At 38.4% G+C, this 24,212-nt stretch overlaps 1 protein-coding gene across 1 annotated transcript; it reads right to left on the bottom strand.

The window, feature by feature from the left end:
* Positions 1 to 5,396: 5,396 nt before the first annotated feature.
* Positions 5,397 to 23,668, bottom strand: ABCB5 (ATP binding cassette subfamily B member 5). Its single transcript, XM_053467185.1, has 27 exons — positions 23,574 to 23,668; positions 23,002 to 23,062; positions 22,303 to 22,453; positions 22,113 to 22,155; positions 20,909 to 21,100; positions 20,646 to 20,817; positions 19,670 to 19,794; positions 19,402 to 19,576; positions 18,640 to 18,753; positions 18,156 to 18,266; positions 17,749 to 17,874; positions 17,456 to 17,659; positions 16,932 to 17,102; positions 16,393 to 16,554; positions 15,832 to 15,990; positions 15,288 to 15,431; positions 14,149 to 14,253; positions 13,330 to 13,407; positions 12,672 to 12,755; positions 12,320 to 12,523; positions 11,485 to 11,585; positions 9,685 to 9,825; positions 8,281 to 8,437; positions 7,915 to 8,112; positions 7,190 to 7,396; positions 6,279 to 6,425; positions 5,397 to 5,676 (listed from the first exon to the last, which is right to left on the bottom strand). The coding sequence occupies exons 1-27, from the start codon at positions 23,648 to 23,650 to the stop codon at positions 5,479 to 5,481; spliced, it is 3,807 nt and encodes a 1,268-aa protein (XP_053323160.1). The 5' UTR covers positions 23,651 to 23,668; the 3' UTR covers positions 5,397 to 5,478.
* Positions 23,669 to 24,212: the final 544 nt, after the last annotated feature.

Raw genomic sequence — 24,212 nt, 5'->3', positions numbered from 1 at the left:
ACTCACCCATTCAACCTCCTGCACCTGCTTACCTCACCTGCATCTTTCACTGGTTCGGGGGAGGCCGAGCAGCACTAGAGCCGTCCTAATGCGGGCCACCTAATGCGGGCCTGCAGCTTACTGCTGTGGCGCAGCACATGGGTTCAATGTGAAAATAAAATAATATTAATCAATGCAATATAAAATATGATAAATAATAAAAAAAAACCAAAACATTTAGTAAACAGACTCCAGAATGTTACTGATTCCATAAAGTGTGATAATGATAAAATGAAGGAAAAAAATGTACGTACAATCCTAGTCTCATTGTTCTTTTTTTTCATAATTACACTTGTAATAATTGTTAATTAGATTATACATAGCACTCTGCTTACATTATACTATTTGACAGTGTACTTTTTTTTTGTTAGTTGTATTGTTTTGCTTTTAGATTATTGTTCAAAGTGTTACTAACTAGGTGGTTAATTTTTATGCTGTACACCATATGAAGTTCAAAGTATGATGTATACGTTGGTTATTCATTAACAGTGTAACAGATCTCCACTGCTCTAACCGGACTTTTATGAATCAGAGTGCACGCGATATGCGATAACGCACCCAGTTTCATGGACAGTTTCCCTGTCAGTCAGTGACTCTTAAAGGATTTGTTCTGATGGCTGCCAGCAGAGCTACGGTCGGAGGCTCCTGACAAACTGCTGTCCCTAAACGTTAATCCAATTGCACGTTTTTCCCAATGTGCCTATATGTACTGGTTAGTGGACACATCATGGAAACAACATTTTAACAAAGCTTCCTACAGCAAACACAAGACAATTGACTTTGTAATATCTGCCAACATTACAAATTGACAAAGTGGGACACTTTTGGTTTAGGGAGGGTAGTTAGAGTCATATCCCAACTGTGATGGAGTGTATTAACCCTTCCCCCAAACTAAGCACCAAGGGATTAAAGCCTCCAAACAAGAGTGGAGAGTCAGGCCTTTAAAATTCTGCCTACAAGACACAGGTTGGATGCCAATCACTTGGGTTTAAAAAGTGCGGCAGATTTAATCCTGTGGGAGAGGCCGGGTGTGAGAAGTTTCCAGGTTGGGACTGAGTGCCACCTGATGGATTCCCAATAGAAGTGAGCTTTACAGCTTCCAATGTATGAAGAGCCGCACACTACCACACCAACATATACGGTTCCAAATCAATTTAAATGAACTTGAATCAGGTACCACTTAAAGAAAACCACACATGGTACAGGTGTGATCTAATTTCCAGCTGCATCTTCTGGCCAAATCTTTCCGGCAAACTGAACAAACCACAAGAATACAATCACCTGAGCTCAAGCACCAGGGAGTGCCCTTGCTTTCAGGTTTGTTTCCCCATGAGTAAGTCATATCTAAGATGGCCTACTCCAGCGCTATACTGACACATAAAGTCACCAAAACCTTGTGACCATAATGTACCAAATAAACAGACCAACTTTAATCTGAGAGGGAGAGAATAGCCCAGACTTTAGATTACTAAAGTACCAAGCCAAGCACCCATCTTTTATATCCTCCAAGTCAATTGTTCCCAAAGAGTTGGCCCCAAACAGCAGAAGTGAAGGGGGCTGTATAGCCCAGGAAGGAAGGTATGCCTGTTCCCGCCCGTAGTCAAGCTGTCCTTTCATCTGATTTCTCCTTCTATTAGGGCTTTTTTGATGTTACTGTTGTAATGTAGCTTGCTCATCATGACTGTTCATTTAGCTAAGGCACTTATAGATTTAATAATGTATTTTAATCTCTTCAGCACCAAGGGTTATTTTACCATTTTTACCATGGAGACCAGCAGGGTCTCTACTCTTTTTTGTCAGCCATGCCATTACCAATAGGGAATGACTGATTGCCTGATCACACAATCACAGTGATGCTGGCTTTTGCTGACATGGGAGAGCCGGACGTACTCTTATATCCCGCACAGCCCACTCTCCTTTGCTGTCACTTATGCACCCAATCCTGCACTCTAATGACCTGCTGGGGGATGGACACACGTGCTACATTTCTTCCCCGGCCCAGCCCTGTGCCTTATAGATTCTCTGTAACATGAATCTGTTTCTAACCATCCGATAATAGGCGTGTACCACTGAGGTATTTGTGAATGTTTTTAGGATATTGTCTCTTACAGCTAAATCATATGATGTAGAAAAATTAAATATGTGAGTAGAAACCCCTGGGGAGAACAAAAGTGTGATCTATAAGGTAATATGTTAAAATGCTAGCGTGATAAATATTTTATTGTATGATTATCTCTGACAGATAGTTCTGAGAACATTGGCCTGATTAGTAGTAAATGCGAATGCCATCCTTTACTGTGTCAAACGTAAAAAGGAAATAATAATTGCTGTTGTAGAGAAGAGAAGTGCTGGAGGGAATCCAGAGTTCACTGCAGAGGTTAAGTGAGGACGCGATCTCTGTTAGGTTGCATTAGCAAGCCTGCTGTATCAGCGCCTAAGTGAATGATTGCCAGTAGAATAAGACACACCCCCGGGCAGTGCTGATTGGCTGAGAAAGATCATAGTCAAGTATAAATAGGATTTTAGAAATGTTAAAACACACAAATCCGTTAGCCACAAGTAGGAAGTGAAGATAAGTGACTGAAAACATTTAAATAGCAAAGATTTCCAACTCTAGTTATATAATTAATAGCAGACATGTGGTAAGTGTTTGTTACCACATCATATATTATATTTTAGGAAATGAGTGCAGCAGTGAACTAAGACACCAAATTTTATACAGTATCAAAAATCAGGATGCAGACAAGGGTGTGAATGAACTCACAGCTTGTCGGGGTAACATGGCATTCGTATTAGGCCACTGTGCTACACTTGGATGAATAAAAGTGGAATATAAATTGTTAATAGAGAATTAATTAGATGTTGCAATAAAAACATATTCAAGTATAAAATTCTATAATCAGCCAATCAATGCTTTCACCAAAAATTTCCCAATCCCCAACGCAAAACGCGGGCTTCCTGAGAAGAAATGTGATTTTTTCCAAATATATAAATGCCTTTCACTTCATCTGTAGTACTGTAGTCTTTTATACATGTATCTGGAAATCAGTCCACTTGGGGTTGAGAAAGCTCACCCCCTACTATAAGCAATAATCCTAAATTAATATGGCAGGAGAATGCTACCACTCAGGCAATCACCAGCAATCATCCGCCCCTATACTCCTCTTCAGAGGGAACTCTGCTGGTGTAACCTGGAGTCTCTGGGAGAAGCTCTGCTTCCCCAAGTCACTTTCTGCTTTTTTTCTGGGGTCTGCCTACTAGATGCCTGGAAAAAGCTCAATCCCTAAACATGGCTAACTTCACACCACACAAAGCGACTGTCACAAAACCACACAAAGAGGAAGAGCTCCGGTTAGCCTCCCATGGGATACTCCCAGGGTATGACCCACCTAAAAGCAGTCCTTTCAGAACTCTCATAAAGATTCCTTGCCATTAAGTTAACTCTCCTCTTAGGTGTAAGCTGATTAAACAGAAACAAAAAAGCACACAGTATGGCTAGTTTAAATAAATACTTTAATGATAAAGTTTCTTTGGTTACAGTTCCTCTTTACAACTCATAATGAGTAGATTTGGCACACCAGTCATCTTCTCAAAAACCTGTTTTCCTTGAAATAAATACTTTGGAAAAAAAAGGGGCAGTCAACTGATACCACAGTGGTCATTAGTACAAAAGGAACACAAAGATGGTTTGTACTTTTTATACAACTACACAATAATAAATCATAAATAATAGTAAAAAAGATTTAAATTATTACAATCTTGAGGTGTTACGCAGCCAAATGTATAGTGTCTCCTTTTATTAATTGGACAAAAATGTGAAAATGAGAAATTCTAGTTAAGTGATTTTCTATATTACCCCATGTATGCTTGCATCCTTGACCACTGGAATAAACTTTCATAACTAGTCTGGAATTGTCATGGAATGAATAGGAAGACTTTAAAGCAATTCAACGGTGTCCTAAGAGCATTTTTGTTGACTTTTTCCAGGGTACTTGGATTGTCATACAGGAATATGACCAGGCCACATCACACAAAATGTAGTTTAAGGCTTTGACAAATAAAGTGCTGCCGTTTACACATTTAGAGCGACAAATTCTGTGAAGCACCCTATTTCCTTCACATTTAATGTCACCAAAAGCTAAGATGCTGTTGTAGTAAATGTCTTCTTGCAATGTTTTAATGGATCGAACAGCTACCAATTCCAACACTTTCGTGGGGATAGCTTAACAGTCTTACTCTTAAACATGTTTGCTCTAAATCTAAATGAGCTCTAGGCTTCAATCAACTAGATATTCAGCAATTTAAGGGCTTAACTATGGCCAAAATAGACACCATTACCTTTAGTATGTGGGCCAAGTGTCCCTGCTTTCTGTGGTTGGTCCCCTTATTTTTAAACTTTGATTTCTTTTACCATTTGTCTCCAGAAGAATCCACTGAACCATTTTCTAAGTGAAGAGTGCGATACAAGATGCTGGGTCAAAATAAGATTTATTAATATCGGCCATGACCAAAACAAAATTACTTCCCACCCATGTGTCTGCGTTCTCCCCCATTGGGCTATGGCAGAACATTGGCAGTTGTGTTATTTAATTAAGTTGCGCAGTGTACGAATACGCTAAATTTTCTTTTGAAAAATGTCAGTTTTGGGTATGTCATTTAAACCAACTTTTTGGTTTCTTTATCAATGCTGTCATTAAGATCTGCTGTGAGGAAACCAGAAGTAATGCTTTCCTATGAACCAACTGATTCATGGCTGGAGTGTCTGCACATTAACGCAGTGAATAGCAGCACCGTTACGGTCGGATGGATTCAATGACCTAACATAACATAGTCCGATGACAAATTGTATTTCAGGTCATTGCCCTTAGTGAGAACATACAAAGCACCTTCAATTACTGATGTAAACAAATATGTAGTAATCACTTCTTGCATTTTCAAAGGCACAATATAAACTATAAAAAGGCACAACAGAAGCCTATCTATCTGTCTGTCTATCTATCTAAGATCTATCATAACATGTGAAAAAACAATAGACCAACAGATACAAGACAATTGTATCTTTAAGTGATTATGTATCAAGTGGCTAATCCCCTTTAATTTACTGTTCATATCTACATATCTACCTCTCTGTTAGACGTCCATAAAGCCAGGAACGGACTTGGAATGTATACGTGGCCGTGGCACTTTAAGGCCAGGGGCCACCAAAAAATGTACATGGGGCTGCTGACTGGATATGCGTGGCCATGTTATGTTTTTATACATCCATTCGGCGGCCACACACTGCAGGACCAACTCTGCAGATGAAGAGAGAGTATCAGTAAGTATTTGGCCTTTTTGCCACTGGCCCAGCAGGCATTTGCTCAGTGTGTCAGATGGCCAGTCTGGGCCAGGGTTTACTTTATATTTATATCATGTTTGCTTATATTTGCAATGTTCATGTTAGGTTATTGATTGTGCATTCACTAATTGATAGTAAGCCCCGCGATTTGCTAGAAGCTGCTGATGATTCCCATGTTCTATTATCTTCCCGTTCTTCATCACAATGATAACATCAGCATTCTGTACCGTGGACAGTCTGTGTGCGATCATAATGCAGGTTCTGCCTTCTCTTGCTTGGTCAAGGGCTTGCTGTACAACCTACACACAAGTGATTTTATTAATACAGTGAAGAATAATACTTTAAATAATAAAATGTCCAGAAAGCCAAGGTAAAGGTACACACAAGTCTAGCTTTAAAGAACTTATAATGTAATACAGAAGGTGTCTAATAACTACAGCCAGTTCCCTTAAACAGCAATATAATTCTTTATGTCCCCCCCATTGACTTTCTGACTATTCAGTCCCTTCATGAATGTTAGTCAAGATGCAGCTCAAGGTTTTTAAGGCTTTATGTGAAGGATTTTTTCAGAGCCATATTCCAAAGAATTACAATGCATAAGGAAAGGAACCTGATGCTTATGATTACAAGTTTGCTTTTACAGAAACAATGTATTACAATCATATGACTTTATGAGAAGTCATGGTCTCTCTTCTTTATACTCCTTGGGCCAATAGGAGCTCTACACAGCTGTGTAATCTCTTTATATTGGAAGCACCATCCCTGCTATACGATACAGCCTCCAATGTGTGCTGAACCGGCATCTTTAAGCACTACTGCTCATCACAAATACATCACTAGGAAGGGGAGATCTACAGATTATGAATTTATCAGATAGTTATATTGTTCTTATTATTCTTACCTTCTCACTCTCATTGTCTAATGCGGAAGTGGCTTCATCCAGAAGAAGCAGTTTGGGTGCCCGTACAAGCGCTCTGGCAATTGCTATTCTCTGCTTCTGACCCCCAGAAAGCTGTGCTCCTTTTCCTCCAGCAGGTGTGTTGTATTTCTAAGAACATAAGCATATTTGTTTATATAGTTAAATACAAATTTAACAAACACATCTGGGGTGCTGATCTTCTTGGAGGAAGGGCTGGGTTGCATAGCCTAGACCTCAGGCTAGCTGTGGGCTACATAAAAATACTTGAATACTGCCACAGTCATCATCAGGGCCACTAATGGACCGACCTGAAAGATGTTTAGAGGACCCTTTCAGTGTATTAACTACACGTTGCACTAGCTAGATGGCCACCAGATGTATAGACAGTCTCAGAATCAAAATGTATATGTGCCTGTAGGTGCGACATGATATATATTTCAAGAAGCTAAAATTTTTTTGGCTTACCATTTAGCTCGAGCCACTGGGCAAAACAATTGGGGTTATTTACTAAACCTTAGGAAGCTGTGATGAATCTATATATTTTAACTTCATATGCATTATGAAGGTCGATCCTGGTGCATAATAAAATTAGTGTGAGACAACATATACTTCACCTCCCCTCCCAAACTGTAACCTAAAAATAAATAACGTGGCTTTGTGGGTAATGTATATGCACAATACGGACACAAATTAACATGAAAGTGTGGGACATGCTTAAAGGTGGATGGTGTGTGCAAAAATTGTGTAAATAATGACACGTTATAAGCGCAGCATTAACAGGCAGAGGAAAAAGTGACATCTCTTCCATTTGATCTCTACAGTAGATGCACCCCGAAAAAGCTTCATTCTAGGCAGTCTACCTTAGGAAACCTGCTCTACTAATGAACACACACCTCCGGCAGCCCCTCTATGAAAGAATGAATATTGGCTGCTTTAGCGGCTCGCTGTATCTCATCCATTGACACAGTGCGGGTATTGTCTCCATAGGCGATGTTTTCAGCAATACTGCAGTTAAACAGGACAGGCTCTTGGGACACAATTCCCATTTGAGAACGAAGCCATTGTACGTTCAGACTTGTAGCATCAACTTTGTCAAACAGCTGCAAAAGAAGCAAAAGCATTTATCCAGCCCTACAGCAAATAATAACACAATACACAGATAAAATTATCTACCTCGTATGACAAGGCCAAGGCCCAATAAATTGTGCAACTGAGAAATCCTTAAAAATAAAGAAAACGGAAGAAGCCTCTTCTTTGGGTGCTACGTGTACCGCCAATCTGCTTTAATCACCACATTTATTTGTTGCATTATACAAATACATAAACATTTTGGGGATTCAGCCCCTTTCTCAGCACACCTACCATATACCATATTGGCGGTAGGTTTTCTGCAGCACATACCCCAATCTCACACTGCTCTCTACTAAAATGGAGTGCCAAGATATGATGTCATTTTCCAGCTTTAACACCCAATTAATACCCGTCTCTGGCTAAACCCTCAGGCCAGCATCTACAACCAAGAAAGGGACCCAGCTTTGGGCATGTGAAATGTTGGTGGGGTTTGGTGAGTCGTAATGTTACCAGCACTATCTCAATATACATAGAACATGGATCATACCACTTCTCCTTGCTGTGGGTCATAGAATCTCTGAAGAAGTTGAATAGAGGTGCTTTTCCCACATCCGCTGCTTCCGACAAAAGCCACAGTTTGCCCACTTTGTATTTTAACTGACAAGTCCTGGAGAACAGGGACATCTGGCCGAGATGGGTAATTAAAAGAAATTTTCTGAAATTGAATATTTCCTTGGAAATTATCCTAAAAAATTGAAATAATTGATTCTTACTTCAGTGGGCAGTCAGCGTGAGGTATAAGCAAGCCATTCTATGGAATAGTATTACATATAAATATTACAATTTCCCTTACTTCTTCAGACATATTTAATTGACGGGAGTTAGAAAGAATATACATTGTGGATTCACATACCGGTTTAAGTCCTTGCTGGCTGTAGCTGTCAATAGCCGGTTCTCTTTCAAACAAGTGAAAAAGATGGGAAGCAGAAGATTTGGCTTTGGCATAGTCAGGCGCAAAGGACAAGGTCTGTCCTACAGACATTGCTCCGTATGCCAGAATTACAAATACCCTAAGATGTTTAACACAATCAAGCAGAAAATAAATGGCAATTCACTAGTAATTAGTAAAGAAAAGTGAAAGAAAAGGAGAAAAGCTCTTATGGAATTCAAGAAACCATCTTTTCCCCTTGTTACCTTTATTTAACTGAATTTGTAATAAACTTCACATTAAAACAACCTAAATGATGTGATTACATATTTTAACATGGCATGTGGCAATTTTTACATTCTGTACAATAAAATATTTCAAACTCTGAGAAACCTGGTGGGCACAGTGGACACATCAGAAATGGGATAAAACCGGCAGATGAGACAAGAAATGTATATGTGCCAGTCATTTAATGTACATATCTTTAAATTGTTCTAATTTATGTTATATGGTCTTGGAGGTTTCTTTCATTACAGAAGGATCTAAATTGTCTCTGTCGTGGTGGGTCAAAATGGAGATTTCCCATGGAGGAGCAGGCATTGGATGTTGGGGTAGTAAAAAGTGTTAGTGGCTCAGGGGCAGGGCCGGCCTTAGGGGTGTGCGACCTGTGCGACCGCACAGGGCGCCATGGTTGCAGGGGCACCTGACCGGGACTTAGATTAAAGCATCGTTTTTTTTTTTGTTTTCTCGGCAACCGCTCGGCGCCCCTTAATCTCCGTGACTCCGTCGCGGTGCCAGCATCTCATGCCAGCATCTCATGCCAGCATGAAATGCCGGCAGAGCAAGAAGACGGATGCCTCCCGCTCTTACCGCAGGACTCCGGCAACAAGGTAAGTGGGGGGGGGGGTGGGGGGGGTAGTTTGAAGGGGCAGAGGGGGGGGTAGTTTGAAGGGGCAGAGGGGGGGTAGTTTGAGGGGGGGTAGTTTAAAGGGGCAGAGGGCGGGTAGTTTGAAGGGGCAGAGAGGGGGGGTAGTGAGGGGGGGGCAGAGAGGGGGGGCGCCAGAGGAGTAGTCCGCACAGGGCGCCACAACGCCTAAGGCCGGCTCTGCTCAGGGGAAGCAGCTTCTTACTTGTAAAGTAGACGCTGCTTTCTCAAAATTCCTAGGAAATTCCCCAAAATGTTGTAACAGTTTATACCGGCTAACATCAGGTATTCTCTCATGGAAAAACTTGATCATGATTACTTCCTTGATACCTTGAAAATGCCTCTTTAAACCCCTAGCTACATATTAAATTAGGCATCACTAAGTTTAAAGGAATACACAACATGCAAATGTTATATCTGTCAACTTTAAGCAGATTTATAATGGTATTGCAAAAACTACTCACAGAAAAAGTTGTTCTGGATTCATCCTTCCGATTTCTATCAAATAAGCCCCAAAACGAAAGCTGACAGCATAAGTGAAAAATATAAATGACTGACTGAAAGCAAAACATATGCCGTATATCTTGGCTCTGCGCTGTGAATTCCTAAAACATGAAATCGATAATTAGACAACAAATTTATCAGACTTTCTACATTAATCTACAGTATATATATTATTATTTATTGTTTTATATATTTCATCAAATTCGGTAGCGCTGTACAATGGGTAGACAGGACAGAACATGTAGTATATAACATTACTATCTGGCATACAGAAACATTCAGAGAATCTCCCTAAGTGGCCCATGATAGAAACACAGAATTTGATGGCAGATAATAACCATTTGGCCCGTCTATTCTGCCCAATGAGTCCTCGGTACAGTCCCATTGTCAGGATAGTTTTATGTCAATCCCACACATGTTTAAATTCCCTCACTGTATTAGCCGCCACCACTTCTGCTGGGAGACTGTTCCGTTTATCTACCACCTTCTCTGGAAAGAAGAACTTCCTTAGATTAGATTTAAATCGCTGTCTAGTTTTGGACTATGACCTCTTGTGCTAACCTTTCTCCTCCTTTCAAATAATCATCCCTCCTTTTCGAGTATACACCCTTAACTACAACCTTCTGTATCCTGTCACTCAACTATTGCATTATCCGTTCAATTATTTGGCATCCAAACCCAAAGACTGCGGTTTTCTATGAGAGACAGTAACTAATGCCTTACTGAAATCTAGAGAGGTGATATCAACAGCTCCTCCCTCATATATTATTTTAGTTACCTGGTCAAAAAAAATATATGAAGTTAGTTTGACAAGATCTCCCTGTAGTAAATCCATGCTGCTTATGATCATGCAAACCATTTACATCCAGATATTTATCAATCTTTTGTTTTAGCATGGTTTCCAACAACTGTGATCCCCACTGCAAGCAACAGTGGGAACGTGAGGCAGCTACAAGGAACAGCGGGAACGCGGCCCAAAATCAAGACTCTTAAGTGTTATAACAGGACACTTCAGAGGTATGATATACTCCTTACTGGTGTAACGGAGGTCCCCACAGTCCCCACTGGGATACAATGTCATTTCTTGGCAGCATGCGGGGAATGGGAGAGAGAACAAGAGTTCTCAGTGGCTGATGGACAACAAAGGTAGGAGGGCTGTGTGTATGTTTATTTAAGTTATTTTTAAGTAAGTATGTTACTGTATGTGTTAGTGTGTGTAAATATGTTACTGGGATATGTGTCTGTAAGTATATTACTGTTTGTATAAGTACGTTAGTGTGCATAAGTACGTTACTGTATGTGTAAGTATGTTACTTTGTTACTGTGTGTGTCTGTGTAAGTATATTACTATGTGTAAGTATGTAACTGTGTGTGTATGTGTGTGGTATGTTAGTATATGTGTGTATAATTATGTTACTGTGTGTATTTATGTTACTGTGTGTGTTAGTGTGTGTAAGTATGTGACTATGTGTCTATGGGAGGAGCTTGGGCATTTTTTTATACCATAAAAAGTTGCAGCTAATGGCTCGCTCACATCATGCACTGTAGTCAGAGATGCAATATAAAAAAAAAAAGGCATAGTGCCGGCACCCACAAAGGGAGAAAGTGCTCTATATTTGGGAGCGAGGAGCTATTCATTTAGCAGAAGTTTGGTTGTTTGTCAGAAGTTGCTCTTAAGGATATATTCTAGGCATTAATGGTACTGGACACAAAGACAATACAGTGACTTTAAATAGACAGAAATTAAAAAGAAACCTGACCTGTATGGCTTTTGTAAGCTCTCGCTGTACATTTCTTCAAAGGTTTTTTCTCTAGTCAAAGATACTACAGTCCGGATATTATCCACAGTTTCTGTTGCAATCTATTAATGCATGGTGAGAAAAATAAAGTTAAATATGGAAAATCAGAGGCATAAAATATGTCAAACAAAGCAGTCATTGCTGATTGTTGGTGTGTGTATATAACATTTGACTGCAGATAAGAACCATTCAGCCCTTCTAGTTTGCCTGGTTTTACTGACGTAAAGACTCTTAATCAGGATTTAGGATAGCCATTTACCTAGCCCATGTATGTATCAATGTATCAATATGACATCCTTACATACTAAGCCTCTGACCCTCTAGTTTTAGACAATGACCCCATGTTCTAACATTTGTCCACATTTGAAATAAACTTCCCTCCAGTACATTGTTAAATCATATATTTAAATGTTCCTACCATATACCACCTCTCTCTTCTCCCCTACAAGCTGTACATATTGAGATCTTTTAGCCTTTCCTAGTATTGTGTATCCTGAAAACCATTCAAGTAACATAAGATATTCTTACGCCAATATGTGCATGTCTTGAAAACAGTTCTAATCTGAATTGGACCTACATGAGCCTCTGCATTTCACCTACATAAAACCATTGTCTGATTACCCAGTGCCATGCATGCTTTAGAGGCTGAGCACCAAGATATGCCATCAGTTGATAGTGTCCGCAGAGGTATAGGGGTTGCTGGGGCAGCTCCCAAACAACATATACCACTGGCTCATACACACAATTTGATATCTAATAAATAAAGGATTTTGCAGTTATTTATGAGCATTGGTACCTTTCCAGCATACTGAAGCTCCTTCTTATCACGATTAGCAAAGCCGGCCAGTGCCCTTGTCTCTAGCAGACCGGCAAAAACAAGAATAGGAGTCATGGCAAGGATCAAGAGGGCCAGTTCCCAGCCAAAAACCAATGCAATAATAGTTGACAATCCCATAGTGGACACATTCTCTGCAATCAGACCAAGTCTTGAACCTGTTGCCTAAAAAAGAAAAAAAAACCATTGAAAATATAAATCTAAATGGAATAACATATAAATAGGTATACATATACATATCTATATATAATATGAAAAAAGCAGATAAAATATAAGCAATGTATTATATACAGACAAAAATAAATATATTTACTGTCTGGATTTGGGAAGCATCTGTAGCGAGTCTTGTTGTTAAAGCTCCAGTATTATTTTTCTTGTCATCAAACCATGAAATGTCCTAGGAAAAATGACAAAGTATTAATTATAGAAACATCTGTAATTAATATAAATACTGTATATGGGTATTATAATGAACAGTGATGTAGTTATCTGGGACAAGCCCCCAGCTCCCACATACCTCCTTTACATAATAAACGAGTGTGCATTTCCTCTTCAAAACAATTATATTGAGTTATGAGATTTGGTGGGATCTTTTATGTCATATACATTATTGAAGTATAACACTCAAAAAGTGATGATACCATTATGGCTACTTTAATATCTGAGTTTCAATCTCTTCATTGAAGTATTTAAATGATTGTAAGGGGCATGAAACAGGTTAAGCTGATATCTTGTTCCATCTTCCCCTTTTGGAACCTGTTCATAAAACATTAACATTTGTTCGCCTGTAGACTGTCTACAGTAAGTTTGTTCTGAGCCTGGCCCTGAGTTCCACTTAATGCCACCATACATAACAGCCATATCCACAGTGGAAGTGTTGTATAGTGAGTAGTAATAAGGAAACACTAGAAGGATAAGATCCCACATGTCTCCACAATGACGAATGTGTCTTTTATTAAATTAACACTTACCTGCCGCAATATTGCTTTAAATGCCATCTGTCTCAATCTCATTGTTAGTACTTCACCCGATCTTCCAAACATAAAGCCCTAATAAACAACAGAAAAGTACTGAAACCCACTATTTAAAGCAATAACAAATCTGTGATTCGCTAGGGGCCCACAGCAGAGCCATATTCTGAGTCGTCTGCATTATAGACATTCCTTGTCTACATTACGTCCCTAAATATTTAAAAATATACCAAAAAATGTAGTCACGTCAGCCAGCTAATCACAGATGGCCACAGTGGTGTAGTCTGGCCTAGGGTGGCATGTCCAAGGGTCAGCAGCAGAACGCTGGGATATGATGTCAGAGGTGTGGAAGGGGACAGCGGCATGGAAGGGGTAGCAGGAGGCACCGCCCTGGGTTATTATTATTATTTAGTGTTTTATATAGCGCCATCAAATTCTGTAGCGCTGTACAATGGGTAGACAGGACATAACACCACAAAAATGTATTGCAGGGTTAGGTCTAGACAGTGCCAGAGGTAGATACGTCACTGGACCGGCATAGTGCAAATGGACTGGCAACAAGGGAGATCATTGATCTCCCCGACCAGCAGCCCACCAAGGAGCCCGGTGGTCCGATGCGGTGTGTCCCCAGTAATGCAGCAGGGGGTTGCCTCCCCCTGGACCAGCCTCTTTAGGCCTCAGTTCGCCTAAGGTAAAATACACCCCTGATTACATCTAACAAAATATCAATATTCCTGCCCGACTACAACTATAAGTATTTATAGCATGAGTGCTACAAAAATGCATAGAAAAATGCATGTGGTAAGATAATCACAATACCTGTAAAAAATACGTAAAAAAAGACATCGCACCAACGGCAGCAAAAATGATGCAATATATGTTAGCCTCCTGACGGATTTTCTGCGTATCTTCAATTGAAAAAAGCTGTCAGGAAATAAAATGATAAGATTTAGTTATTATAAACTTCATAAATCTATGAAGATCTCAGTTCCCAGTGACAGTATTTCTACTTGCTTAGTTTTACTTCCACTTACTCTGTTGATAGAAATACTTGCTTAATATAATATTAAATAATAAATAATAATATATATATAATATAATAATATAATATAAATCATCATTTCTAGAACTGCGGAATGCTGAAACAATTGGAGCACACTGATAAAAATGGAGCAAGACTAAGTACTTCCAAATGTTAATCATGGTTGTCAACGTACATAGTTTTATCTCATCTATATGACCTACTGATGTAAGAACTTAGTACGGTATATCATAATTATGCCTTTCACCGGTGTACTTTCTTATCAACCTGTTAAGAAGCATTCTATTCAAACACCAATGTATGTTTCCCTTTAACACCACATTCTCATGATAAAAAACATACATTGGTGTTTGAATAGAATGCTTCTTAACTGGTTGATAAGAAAGTACACCGGTGAAAGGCATAATTATGATATACTAAGTATTTGGAAAAAAATATTGTTTTACATTGAGCATAAAACACAGTGTTGTTTACACTAATATAGTTCGGCATTGACAAAAAACATGTTTTATCTACTTTTGATCCAATAAACTTTTTGTCTACAGACCTGGAGAATGCCATTGTTGTCAGTCATGTGGTATTTTGGGTGACTTTCCCTGCTCAAACACCATATTAATGTGATTCTTTACAGTAAAGGTAATGAAGTTGGTTCTTCCATTGACCTTTGTTAGCCCAAGTGGCTGGTTGAGCCATTTATTCTCAGGCAGCATGATACAGACTCAGGGCTAAGATAACAGCGCAGCTACCTGGAACATTACATTATGCAAAACTAGAAGTTATTTTTAATCTGATACTAGTAAGAAACAATGGTGGGAGTTCCTCTTTAATTTTAGAAAGCATAATTTCTGAAAGCATTTGAGCCAACATAGCCAAGAAAGGGAATATGGTTAGTAAACAGAGTGTCGTCTTTACTTACAGTTACAATTTTGGCAAAAAAGATGGAAAATAATGGATGAGCACATCCATTGATCATCGCTGCAATGGTTCCTACAAGAATATACGGCCATTCCGACTTGTTTAATTTCAGGAGTCTAAAGAAAGAAACTTCAGGGAGTTTTTTCTGCAAAGAAAACAACATGAGAAACTTTTTTAATTGTCATCACAGGAGTGATGAAAGCTGACTTGGATGAAAGAGAAGATCAAACATCCTGTCATGTTTAGATTTGAACAATTTTTAGATAATCATTTATAAAGAATAAAATAAGCTTTTAATTGATATACTTGTGTCATTATTTGTTTTCATATTTCATACCTTGGAGCCTTTTAACAAAATGGGCTACCAAGTTAGCAGGTAAGGCAATGTCTGTACTATAGGAGGTAAAGATGTCCATGTCCCTAAATCTGAGGGTAGGGGCTGCCCGACTACTTGAACTTCTAAACTGCCGTTGTTTCACCTATACCACTTTAATGTCCTCTCTCACTGCTTGCCATTCTTTCGATTTGGAATTTTACGTTATTACCTCTTCCACTAACATCTTTTCCTCTTCGTCATCTTCTTTTTCACCTTCTTCAGCCGTTCCGAGAGAAGATGTTTTAGACGTCAATCGTTTTAATAGAGATGGTCTTTTTGGTCTTTCCTGTTTTTCAGTTGAGTCTTCTTCTTCTTCTGTTGCTATGGACTAGAAAAAATATGTAATAAAACAATAATGTTTCTTAAGTTTGTTTGGTAATTATTAGGGCTATCTTTAATCAAATTCGGGATCTGGCCTAGCATTCCCCTGCTGGCCTAGCATTCCCCTCTGATGTCATACTTAACACCACCAGCCCGCTCTGATGACCTCTCTGGCTACCACACATAATGTTATCTGCTGGCACTCTGGGAAATACAGCACAGTTATTAATAAACCCCAAAAGAGAGCTTTCGTGGGCTTTAAGGTATGCCGCCCCTTTTGCCCTGATAATGTTTATTATTATTAGGAAAATGAATGCAGCCTATACGTTAACACAAGAATAACAACAACGAATTGACCAGGATATCACACAAGTTGTGTTTAGTATACAGTAAGTGTTAGGTAATATACCTGTGTTGTTGCAAGTGAGTGATAAATTCCCTTTTTCTCCATTAACTCCGAATGTGTTCCTTGTTCGACTACAGCTCCATGTTCAAAAACAGCAATAGAATCTGCTGTCCAAATTGTACTGAGACGATGGGCTATAACAATGGTAGTACGTCCTTCCCTTGCCTGGGAAACATAAATAGCCATAAAGTAGAGGGATTAGGTATTATTATCTTTATACAGACTAGGCACAATCTTGCCTCTGTTGTGCCCATTCTAGCCACACATCAAGCACAGTCCATCCGTATTTCATAATGCTCCACCACAATGCCTCTGTTTCCTTTGTTTGGGGCATCCCTAGGAGCACCAAACATGTATACAGGTTATGAGCCTATCGGATATAATATTTATTATATCATTTATTATATCTGTTTCCATAAGGCATATGGAACATAAATACAAGCAAAGACCAACCGGCCGTTGCTCCATGTTATGTTGCTCATGTCCCTTTTGGTGGGACTGAGGGCTTTTTTTGTTAACCACCCATTCACAGGACTAGTTACCTTATCCAATGCAGCTTGTACAATGGATTCACTTTCGCTATCCAAAGCAGACGTGGCTTCATCCAGGAGAAGGATTTTGGGATTTCTCACCAGGGCTCTAGCAATGGCTATTCTTTGCTTCTGCCCCCCACTTAGCTGGGCTCCTCTTTCTCCAACAAGAGTTTCATATTTCTAGAATGTATATAAAGCATACAAAATATTTAATTGACCCTTAATGAAAAAACACTTTATGTGCGTCTGATGAATGGCCCTATATTACAAAATGAGGGTTGAAATGGGTAAAAACAGTCGTGAAGATCAGTTGATTTAATTGACATTGATGTTCCTCTTGACAACTGGCAATACATTTAAAGTTTAATATTATGTGATTCATGGTATATTGATTGTGATATAGTAACTCAGCTGACAGGTGTTACTTCCAGAAATGTCAATCTGTACATATGTCAGTAAAACTATTTCCAAGATTCCTTGTAATATATTTAACGTAGTTCCCAAAGGATCAGTTAAAATATGTAAGTACTCACATCAGGAAGTGCCATTATGAAGTCATACGCATTAGCTTCTTTAACAGCCCTTTCAATTTCTTCATCTGTCACGTTTTCTCGTCCATATTTAATATTATTTTTAATTGTTGTTGCAAACAATACAGGCTCTTGGCTGACTATGCCGATGAATTCCCTGTAATGCCTCACATTCAAGGATCTAATATCATGGCCATCAATAAAAATCTAAAAATAAACAATTGGAGGTAAATTAAGAATTTGCTAAGAATTAAGTTAGAAGCAACATGTTCAATGTTTTTCATTAATAATGTTACCGTGCCCTCTTGTGGATCATACAGGCGTTGCAGAAGCTGCAGGGTCGTGCTTTTTCCGCATCCACTTTGTCCGACCAATGCCACGGTCTGCCCAGGTTTTACATTTAGATTAAGACCTTTTAAAACCTTAAATATAAAATCAAATCAGAGAATATCACAAAATAATTACAAAGCCTTATTTACCACGGATTCCAAATTAATAAATATTAAATAAATTGTGCTCTTATACAATATTGACATTCTTTAGCAAATTTTTTAAATACCACTGCATTGAAAACACACAGCTAAAACTAAACATTAAATGGCATGAAAATTAGGAAAGTATGGTACAGCTGAATTTGTTAACTACAACATTAGGTACAATAATCATAATGGTTCATATTAATATGAGATATAATATTTCTTACCTGAACATCAGATCTAGATGGATAACAAAAACTAATATTTTTAAATTCGACATTTCCTTTTATGCTCTCCGGCTTATATCCCTCTTCTGAAAAACTGTCGATTGTAGATTTCTGAGATATGTAAGAGGAAATTGAGAAAGAAATTATAGCAACGTCAATTTAGTATATCAATGCAATATGGAATTATTCTACTATTTGGAAAAACATAATGTTTTAAAGAAAAAAAAAACAATCATTATTTTGGGTCATTTAAGAACTTATGGGTGACCAAATACACCAAACAGAATTTGTTTTGCTTTGTATCTCGGTAACAAAGGTTTCTTATGGTAAAATCTCTTTAAACTCTATTTGTATGACTTTTAACATGTGAATCTAATATGTTGGGGCATCATCTAATGGGTTTATGGGAAGTTGGAATTCATATAAATTTTGCGGTTCCAAAAAAAAGTTATTGACTTTTAATACATAATTTACATCTACTTACCAGGTCAATAACCTTAAAGATATTATACGCGGCACCTCTTGCAACAGTAAAGGCTTGGAAATGGGAAGACGCCTGACCAATGCAGTAACTGCTGATAACAACACTGAAGAAAACCTGAAATTAACAAATTATTAAAGTATTTTACTGAATAAGCATTTGTAGAAGTTTTTTGGAAGATAAAGTAATTTCAATTCCCTGAAAGTTTTATGTATTGAAAGGTCCATGTAGGCAAACCTTTCCGAAGGAAGGACTAAGCTGGTCCTACACAATGCGTGGGTCAATAAGTGAGGTGACCTTCAAGGACTCTTATGGATTTAGGTATGCATTATATAGGGCTATCTGAACTATTATAGCAGCTGATGTAAAATGAAGTCACTGAGGTGAAACTTAAAGCTTCAGTCATGTCTCATATTTGTGAATAAACCATTTGAGTTTGCAGAAGTGTTCCTGTAAGAATGGCTAAGCTAACCCTGCATAATGCATGAGTCAATTGAACCACACATTACGCAGAGCCACATTCAGTCTTTCTTGCAGGAGAAACTTGCATTATGATACTTGTATTATAATACCAGAAAGTCAGTGCAATTCTCCTGCAAGCTGCCGCTTTGGTTAATAAATCACGTTTTATTGTAAACTTACAATAAGTTGCCAATTTGACTATCCTTACACGTTTCCTTCATAGCCACTGTGACAAATGACCCCTAAACAGTGTGACTCTCTACACGTATTACTATTTTGTTTTCTCTGTAATATGAAACTTACCACAAGGGCATCCCCAATTGTATATCCAGCATCGTCCAAAATTAATGTTGTGCCGTACCAAAAGCCAAGTCCATAAGAGGCATAAATGATGAAATACATAAATCCAATCGAAAGCTGGGAAGCAATTGCTTTTTTGATGCCAATTTTTTGAGCCTTTCCCAAATTAGCTGAATATCTAAAAAAGGGGAAAACCATAGAAGATGTTAGATACATTTTATTATTTCATAATATTTAGCATAGTTCACAGATAAGTGGCCGAAGGTAATACCTATGTAACTCTTTTTCTTCTCCTCCAAATGCAACAACAGTTCTTATTGATGAAAGGACTTCTTCAGCCACTGCTCCTGCTTCTGCATAGGCAGAAAGTTCCTTGCTTGTTAGAGAAACCATCATCTATTATATGTCAGAAATACAAATAATTAGACAAGTTACAGGGGATCTGGATCTTAGTCTCATAGTCAGACCTATTTGAGGTCTGATTATAAGACGACCCCGATTATAAGACGAGGGGTATTTTTCAGAGTATTTGCTCTAGAAAAAACCTCGTCTTATAATCTTGCAAATACGGTATATCATCGGACAGAATGCTGCCCTCTGTTGGTTTTACATTGAGTAGCATAATAACTTATTAAGCTACTCAATGTATCTAACCAACAGAGGGCAGCATTGTGTCCGAAGTTATAATAAGTTATTATGCTAAGTTAAATGTCCGTACCGGCGACTTTGTTGGTCGCTGGCACGGACTTTTAACTGTTGCAGCAGGGTCCCAGGTTTTTTTTTCTTTTTTCTGCATAGCAACTAGTGGTAAGGGGCCGTGCGAGTGAGCCTTTTGGTCGCTTGCACGGTCCTTTAACCTACGGATTTCTGCTCCCGTTATCCAACGCAGCATCGCAGGGGTTAACGGGAGCGGAAATCAGGAGTTAAAAAGGCTGTGCGAGTGAGCCTATTGGTCACCTGCAGGGTCTTCCTCTGGCATCGTTTTCATGTTCGCTCGAAGACGAATGCACAAGTCTAGTTCACAGAAAGTTTGCCGTTTATCATGCAGGGCTACATTAAAATCACTGATGTATTACTTGATAAATGCTTTGTAATCATTCTTGGTTAAAATGGCCAACACAAATCATTTAATGTCACCTACATGATGTAAATGTTAGCTTTTATTGTTATAGTTGCCCTTTAATAAGAAAGAAGAATGTTCATGTGATTCTATAAGTAACATGGAGGGGTAATTTTTGTACACTCACCTTAGAAAATAATGCTGCCGAAAGAGCAATGAGTGGACTTACAGACATATACACTAGTGCAAGCTTCCAACCCTTAGCTAAAGCGATTGTAACCCCTGCCACAAATGTTGAAACATTTTGCAAAAGGTGGCCTACTTTGTCTCCAATTCCATCATTGATTTTATTGATGTCTCTGGAAAAGAAAGAAAATGTTGAAAAGATTTGGAAATTGTTTAAAAAAAAATAATAAAAAAATCCCTGTTTAAATAACAAAGATTTCTTACTCAGTGAGACGGGTGTTGAGTTCTCCCGATTTGGTGACATCAAACCAGCTCATTTCTTGAGCCAATACTGAATGAAAAAACTCTTTCCTCATTTTTCGAGTTTGTCTTGCTGCGGCCAGAACCCAGAATGAAACCTGCATATATCCACAAATGATGACACCTACTCCTATGCCAACATAATACAAGGAAAACCTATGGACAAATGTGATAAGCATACAGTTATTTTAAAACAAATATTTAAAGGTGTAACTTTCTTCTTCCGCTCTGGGGCACTGACAATTCAGAGATAAGTGAATTAATGACACCATCCGTACATGTATGGGCTCAAAATGCATACAAAATGGGTTTAGGGACCGCCCATTGTCCTTAAGGGGTTAACCTGGTCATGGAGTTTACGTATTCAGTAGTTAAAATTCACTGTTTCTGGAGCAATTTCTAGGTTTCAAGAGTGCCTACTGATCTTATTTAGGACTTAACTCATGGGCTGAACTCACTGAAACAGAATTTTATATGCTGCTATGTTTTGAAATGTGGCACTTTCCATTGTACCTACAAATCCCCAAGGCATTATTGATGGTTTGCAGTAAGTTTAGTATTCATATTGGTTCTCTCTGGTGATCATTCTTGATACCTTCCAAAAGTCCCGAATTTTCCAGGATAGTACTGAATTTCCCAGGACAGTCCCATTTTTTTGGGTCCTGTCCCATCAAATTTGGGTCTGCCCAGCACAAAAATACTGCCTATGCACAGTGAATTAAGACGTGCACAGGCAGCATTGTGTTTTAGCTGTGTATGTCTAAAACACAAACAGCCCAAACGCTTGTACATGAGCTCCAAACTACCCAGTATCTGTACTAGGTAGCCTAGAGCTCAATGCTGCAGGGTCACGCAGAGTTCGTGCCCCCCCCCCACTTTGTCCCAGGACCCAGGAAGGAAATGTTGGTGAGTATGTAACAGTAGAGATGCCAAAGGGTAGATTGGTCAGTAGAACCCAAACCATTGTTTCCTCCCAACGCAAGGGAATGTTCTCAAATTCTTCCCCGAGTTCCTTTTTGCTATTCATTTATTCGCTAATATCAACTTGTATGCAAATGGAAGTTGAAGTTGTTCAGTGACATTAAATACATTTGGTGATATCTAGGTAACCTCAACAACTTCTCATAACTTATTTTTCCAAAAATGAATAAATTAAATATACACTTACAATGACATCTGTTCTTCAAGTGGTTTGAACTTCGCACATTCAGCTGCAAATAAAGGAAATGTATTACAATAGCAGCCAATGTAATGGTCTACTAGTAGCTGGATAAACGTTTATACTACTAATAATACTTCTACTATATATATATATATATATATATATTACATCATAACAGAAGCACTTTAAGTCTTACTTGTGTTTTGAAGAGATGAGTTATGGCACAAAATGCTATCAGTCATTTCCCCAAACAAGATATTCAGTAGTGGCTGGGCAAGGCCATTTCCAAGTGATCCGAAGAAGCCAACAATCATCAAGAAAACATCCAGCCCATCTGAATATCGAAACTGTAAAAACAAATACATTTATATGTATATATATATATACTGTATATCACTCAAAACCATGGTAAAATGATATCCTTCTTATAATGTATTGCCCCATGCAAATGTTCCCTTGATGTGGCTTGTCCAGCTACATTGATTAATATTAATGTAAAGCACCATCATTTTCTGCATCACAACTGTACAGATCTTTAACCTGTTGCTGACACAACATGTCCTCACACTCTATGCATTGCTACTATTCAGGCGGTAAACTGTTTGCTGACCCCAGCTTGTCCTCAGTTGCTGCCCTACTATTCCTGTTTGACATCTACCAGTACTAAACCAGTGCGCTCTCCGTTTCTGCACATGTTCCATGCTGGGTTGTTACCTGCTACGCTCCCAGTCTAGCCTTACAGGGGAGGTAGCTGCCTAGCCAGACTATCTACTACCCTGTGGGTAATTACCAGTATATTTCAAAATATGATTGTTATGAAGTTCATGACATGACTTAAATGGTAACGCAGGAAGCAAATTTATCCAGAATACCATAATATGAAAAAAAGACTCACAATGTTGATTGGGCCAACAGTCTTCATTTTTACTTTTGTTTTCATTTTTTCTGTGTCTTTGCTTTGTAAAAAAATAAAAAAATAAATATTATTAAAAATAATTATAAAGTCACAGGTCTCTTATTGCTTTTTTATCACTTAGAGGAGTTTAGATCCATGCTTTTCAACAAGTCCTACATGTAATCTATATGCTGCCCCCTTATGTAGACAGCAAAAGACATTAATATACACCACTTTATATGGTTTACCGCAACCCCATCAAACTTCTCAACTAACATCAGTGCCTGACCTCACAAATGCTCTACTCAATGGGTAAAAATTCCCACAGAAACTCTCCACAATCTTGTGGAAAGCCTTCCTAGAAGAGTGGAGGCTGTTATAGCTGCAAAGGTGGACCAACTACATATTAACGTCTATCTATTTTGAAAGCAATGCCGTATGTATGTATGTATGTATGTATGTATGTATGTATGTATTATGTATTTACATCTTTGGAAAGATTACAGTTTTGTCAAAAAGATACTAGAAATTGGGAGACAGTAATCAAGACAATACATATTTCTGACACCAACCTGTTGTTCTTCGGGTTTTCCATTTCTACATCATCCATTGCTTTATTAGAAGTGTTAATTGATGACTCAGTTACCATATTGTTTTTTTTGTTTTGTAGAAAAAAAATATATATAAATATTTGAAACCTCTGGAAAAAAAAACAATCAAATATTAAAAAAAAACATCCCTTTAAATTTTACTTGCACCTATTTACAGCTTTATCAAGATGGTGGCTTTGCAGGACCTCTTAAGTTGTAAGAGGGTGAGCTGGGAAGGTGGAAAGATATTATGAATTTGAAAGTGGGCACATTTAAGAAACAGTGGAGGAGATATGGCAGCAGAAAGCCAGAGGAGTACAGAAAGAATACAAAGTCCCAAAAGTACCTAAGTTGTATTTACACAAGAAAAATCATAATAAAGACAGATGAAGGCATAACACCATCACTCCAGTGGTCAAGGGAATCAAATGCCATTTTACTATACATTTCATTCCCCTCTTTAAGTTTAGCATACCCACGCAATTGATACAAAGGTTTTTCATGGATAGATAAGGCTTTATTTTGATATTTCACTCTGTGAAATCCTCCACTTGCCCTTCATAACACCGCTCTTTCATATGTTTATGCCCTGATAAAAAAAATACTCCCCTACTCGATCTT

Source organism: Spea bombifrons, chromosome 5 (assembly GCF_027358695.1).
Source record: "Spea bombifrons isolate aSpeBom1 chromosome 5, aSpeBom1.2.pri, whole genome shotgun sequence".
In the NCBI taxonomy this organism is placed as follows: Eukaryota; Metazoa; Chordata; class Amphibia; order Anura; family Pelobatidae; genus Spea; species Spea bombifrons.
Note: the sequence above shows the minus strand (reverse complement) of the source record. Positions and strands in the feature narration are given on the sequence as shown.

Excerpts from the sequence above, each read along its gene's own strand:
- ABCB5 (XM_053467185.1), bottom strand. The coding sequence starts at position 23,650 with ATGGTAACTGAGTCATCAATTAACACTTCTAATAAAGCAATGGATGAT. Across the intron at positions 19,577-19,669 it reads GAAGAAAAAGAGTTACATAG|ATATTCAGCTAATTTGGGAA; the intron begins GTATTACCTTCG and ends CCCCTTTTTTAG. Across the intron at positions 6,426-7,189 it reads TCATAGAGGGGCTGCCGGAG|AAATACAACACACCTGCTGG; the intron begins GTGTGTGTTCAT and ends TTATGTTCTTAG.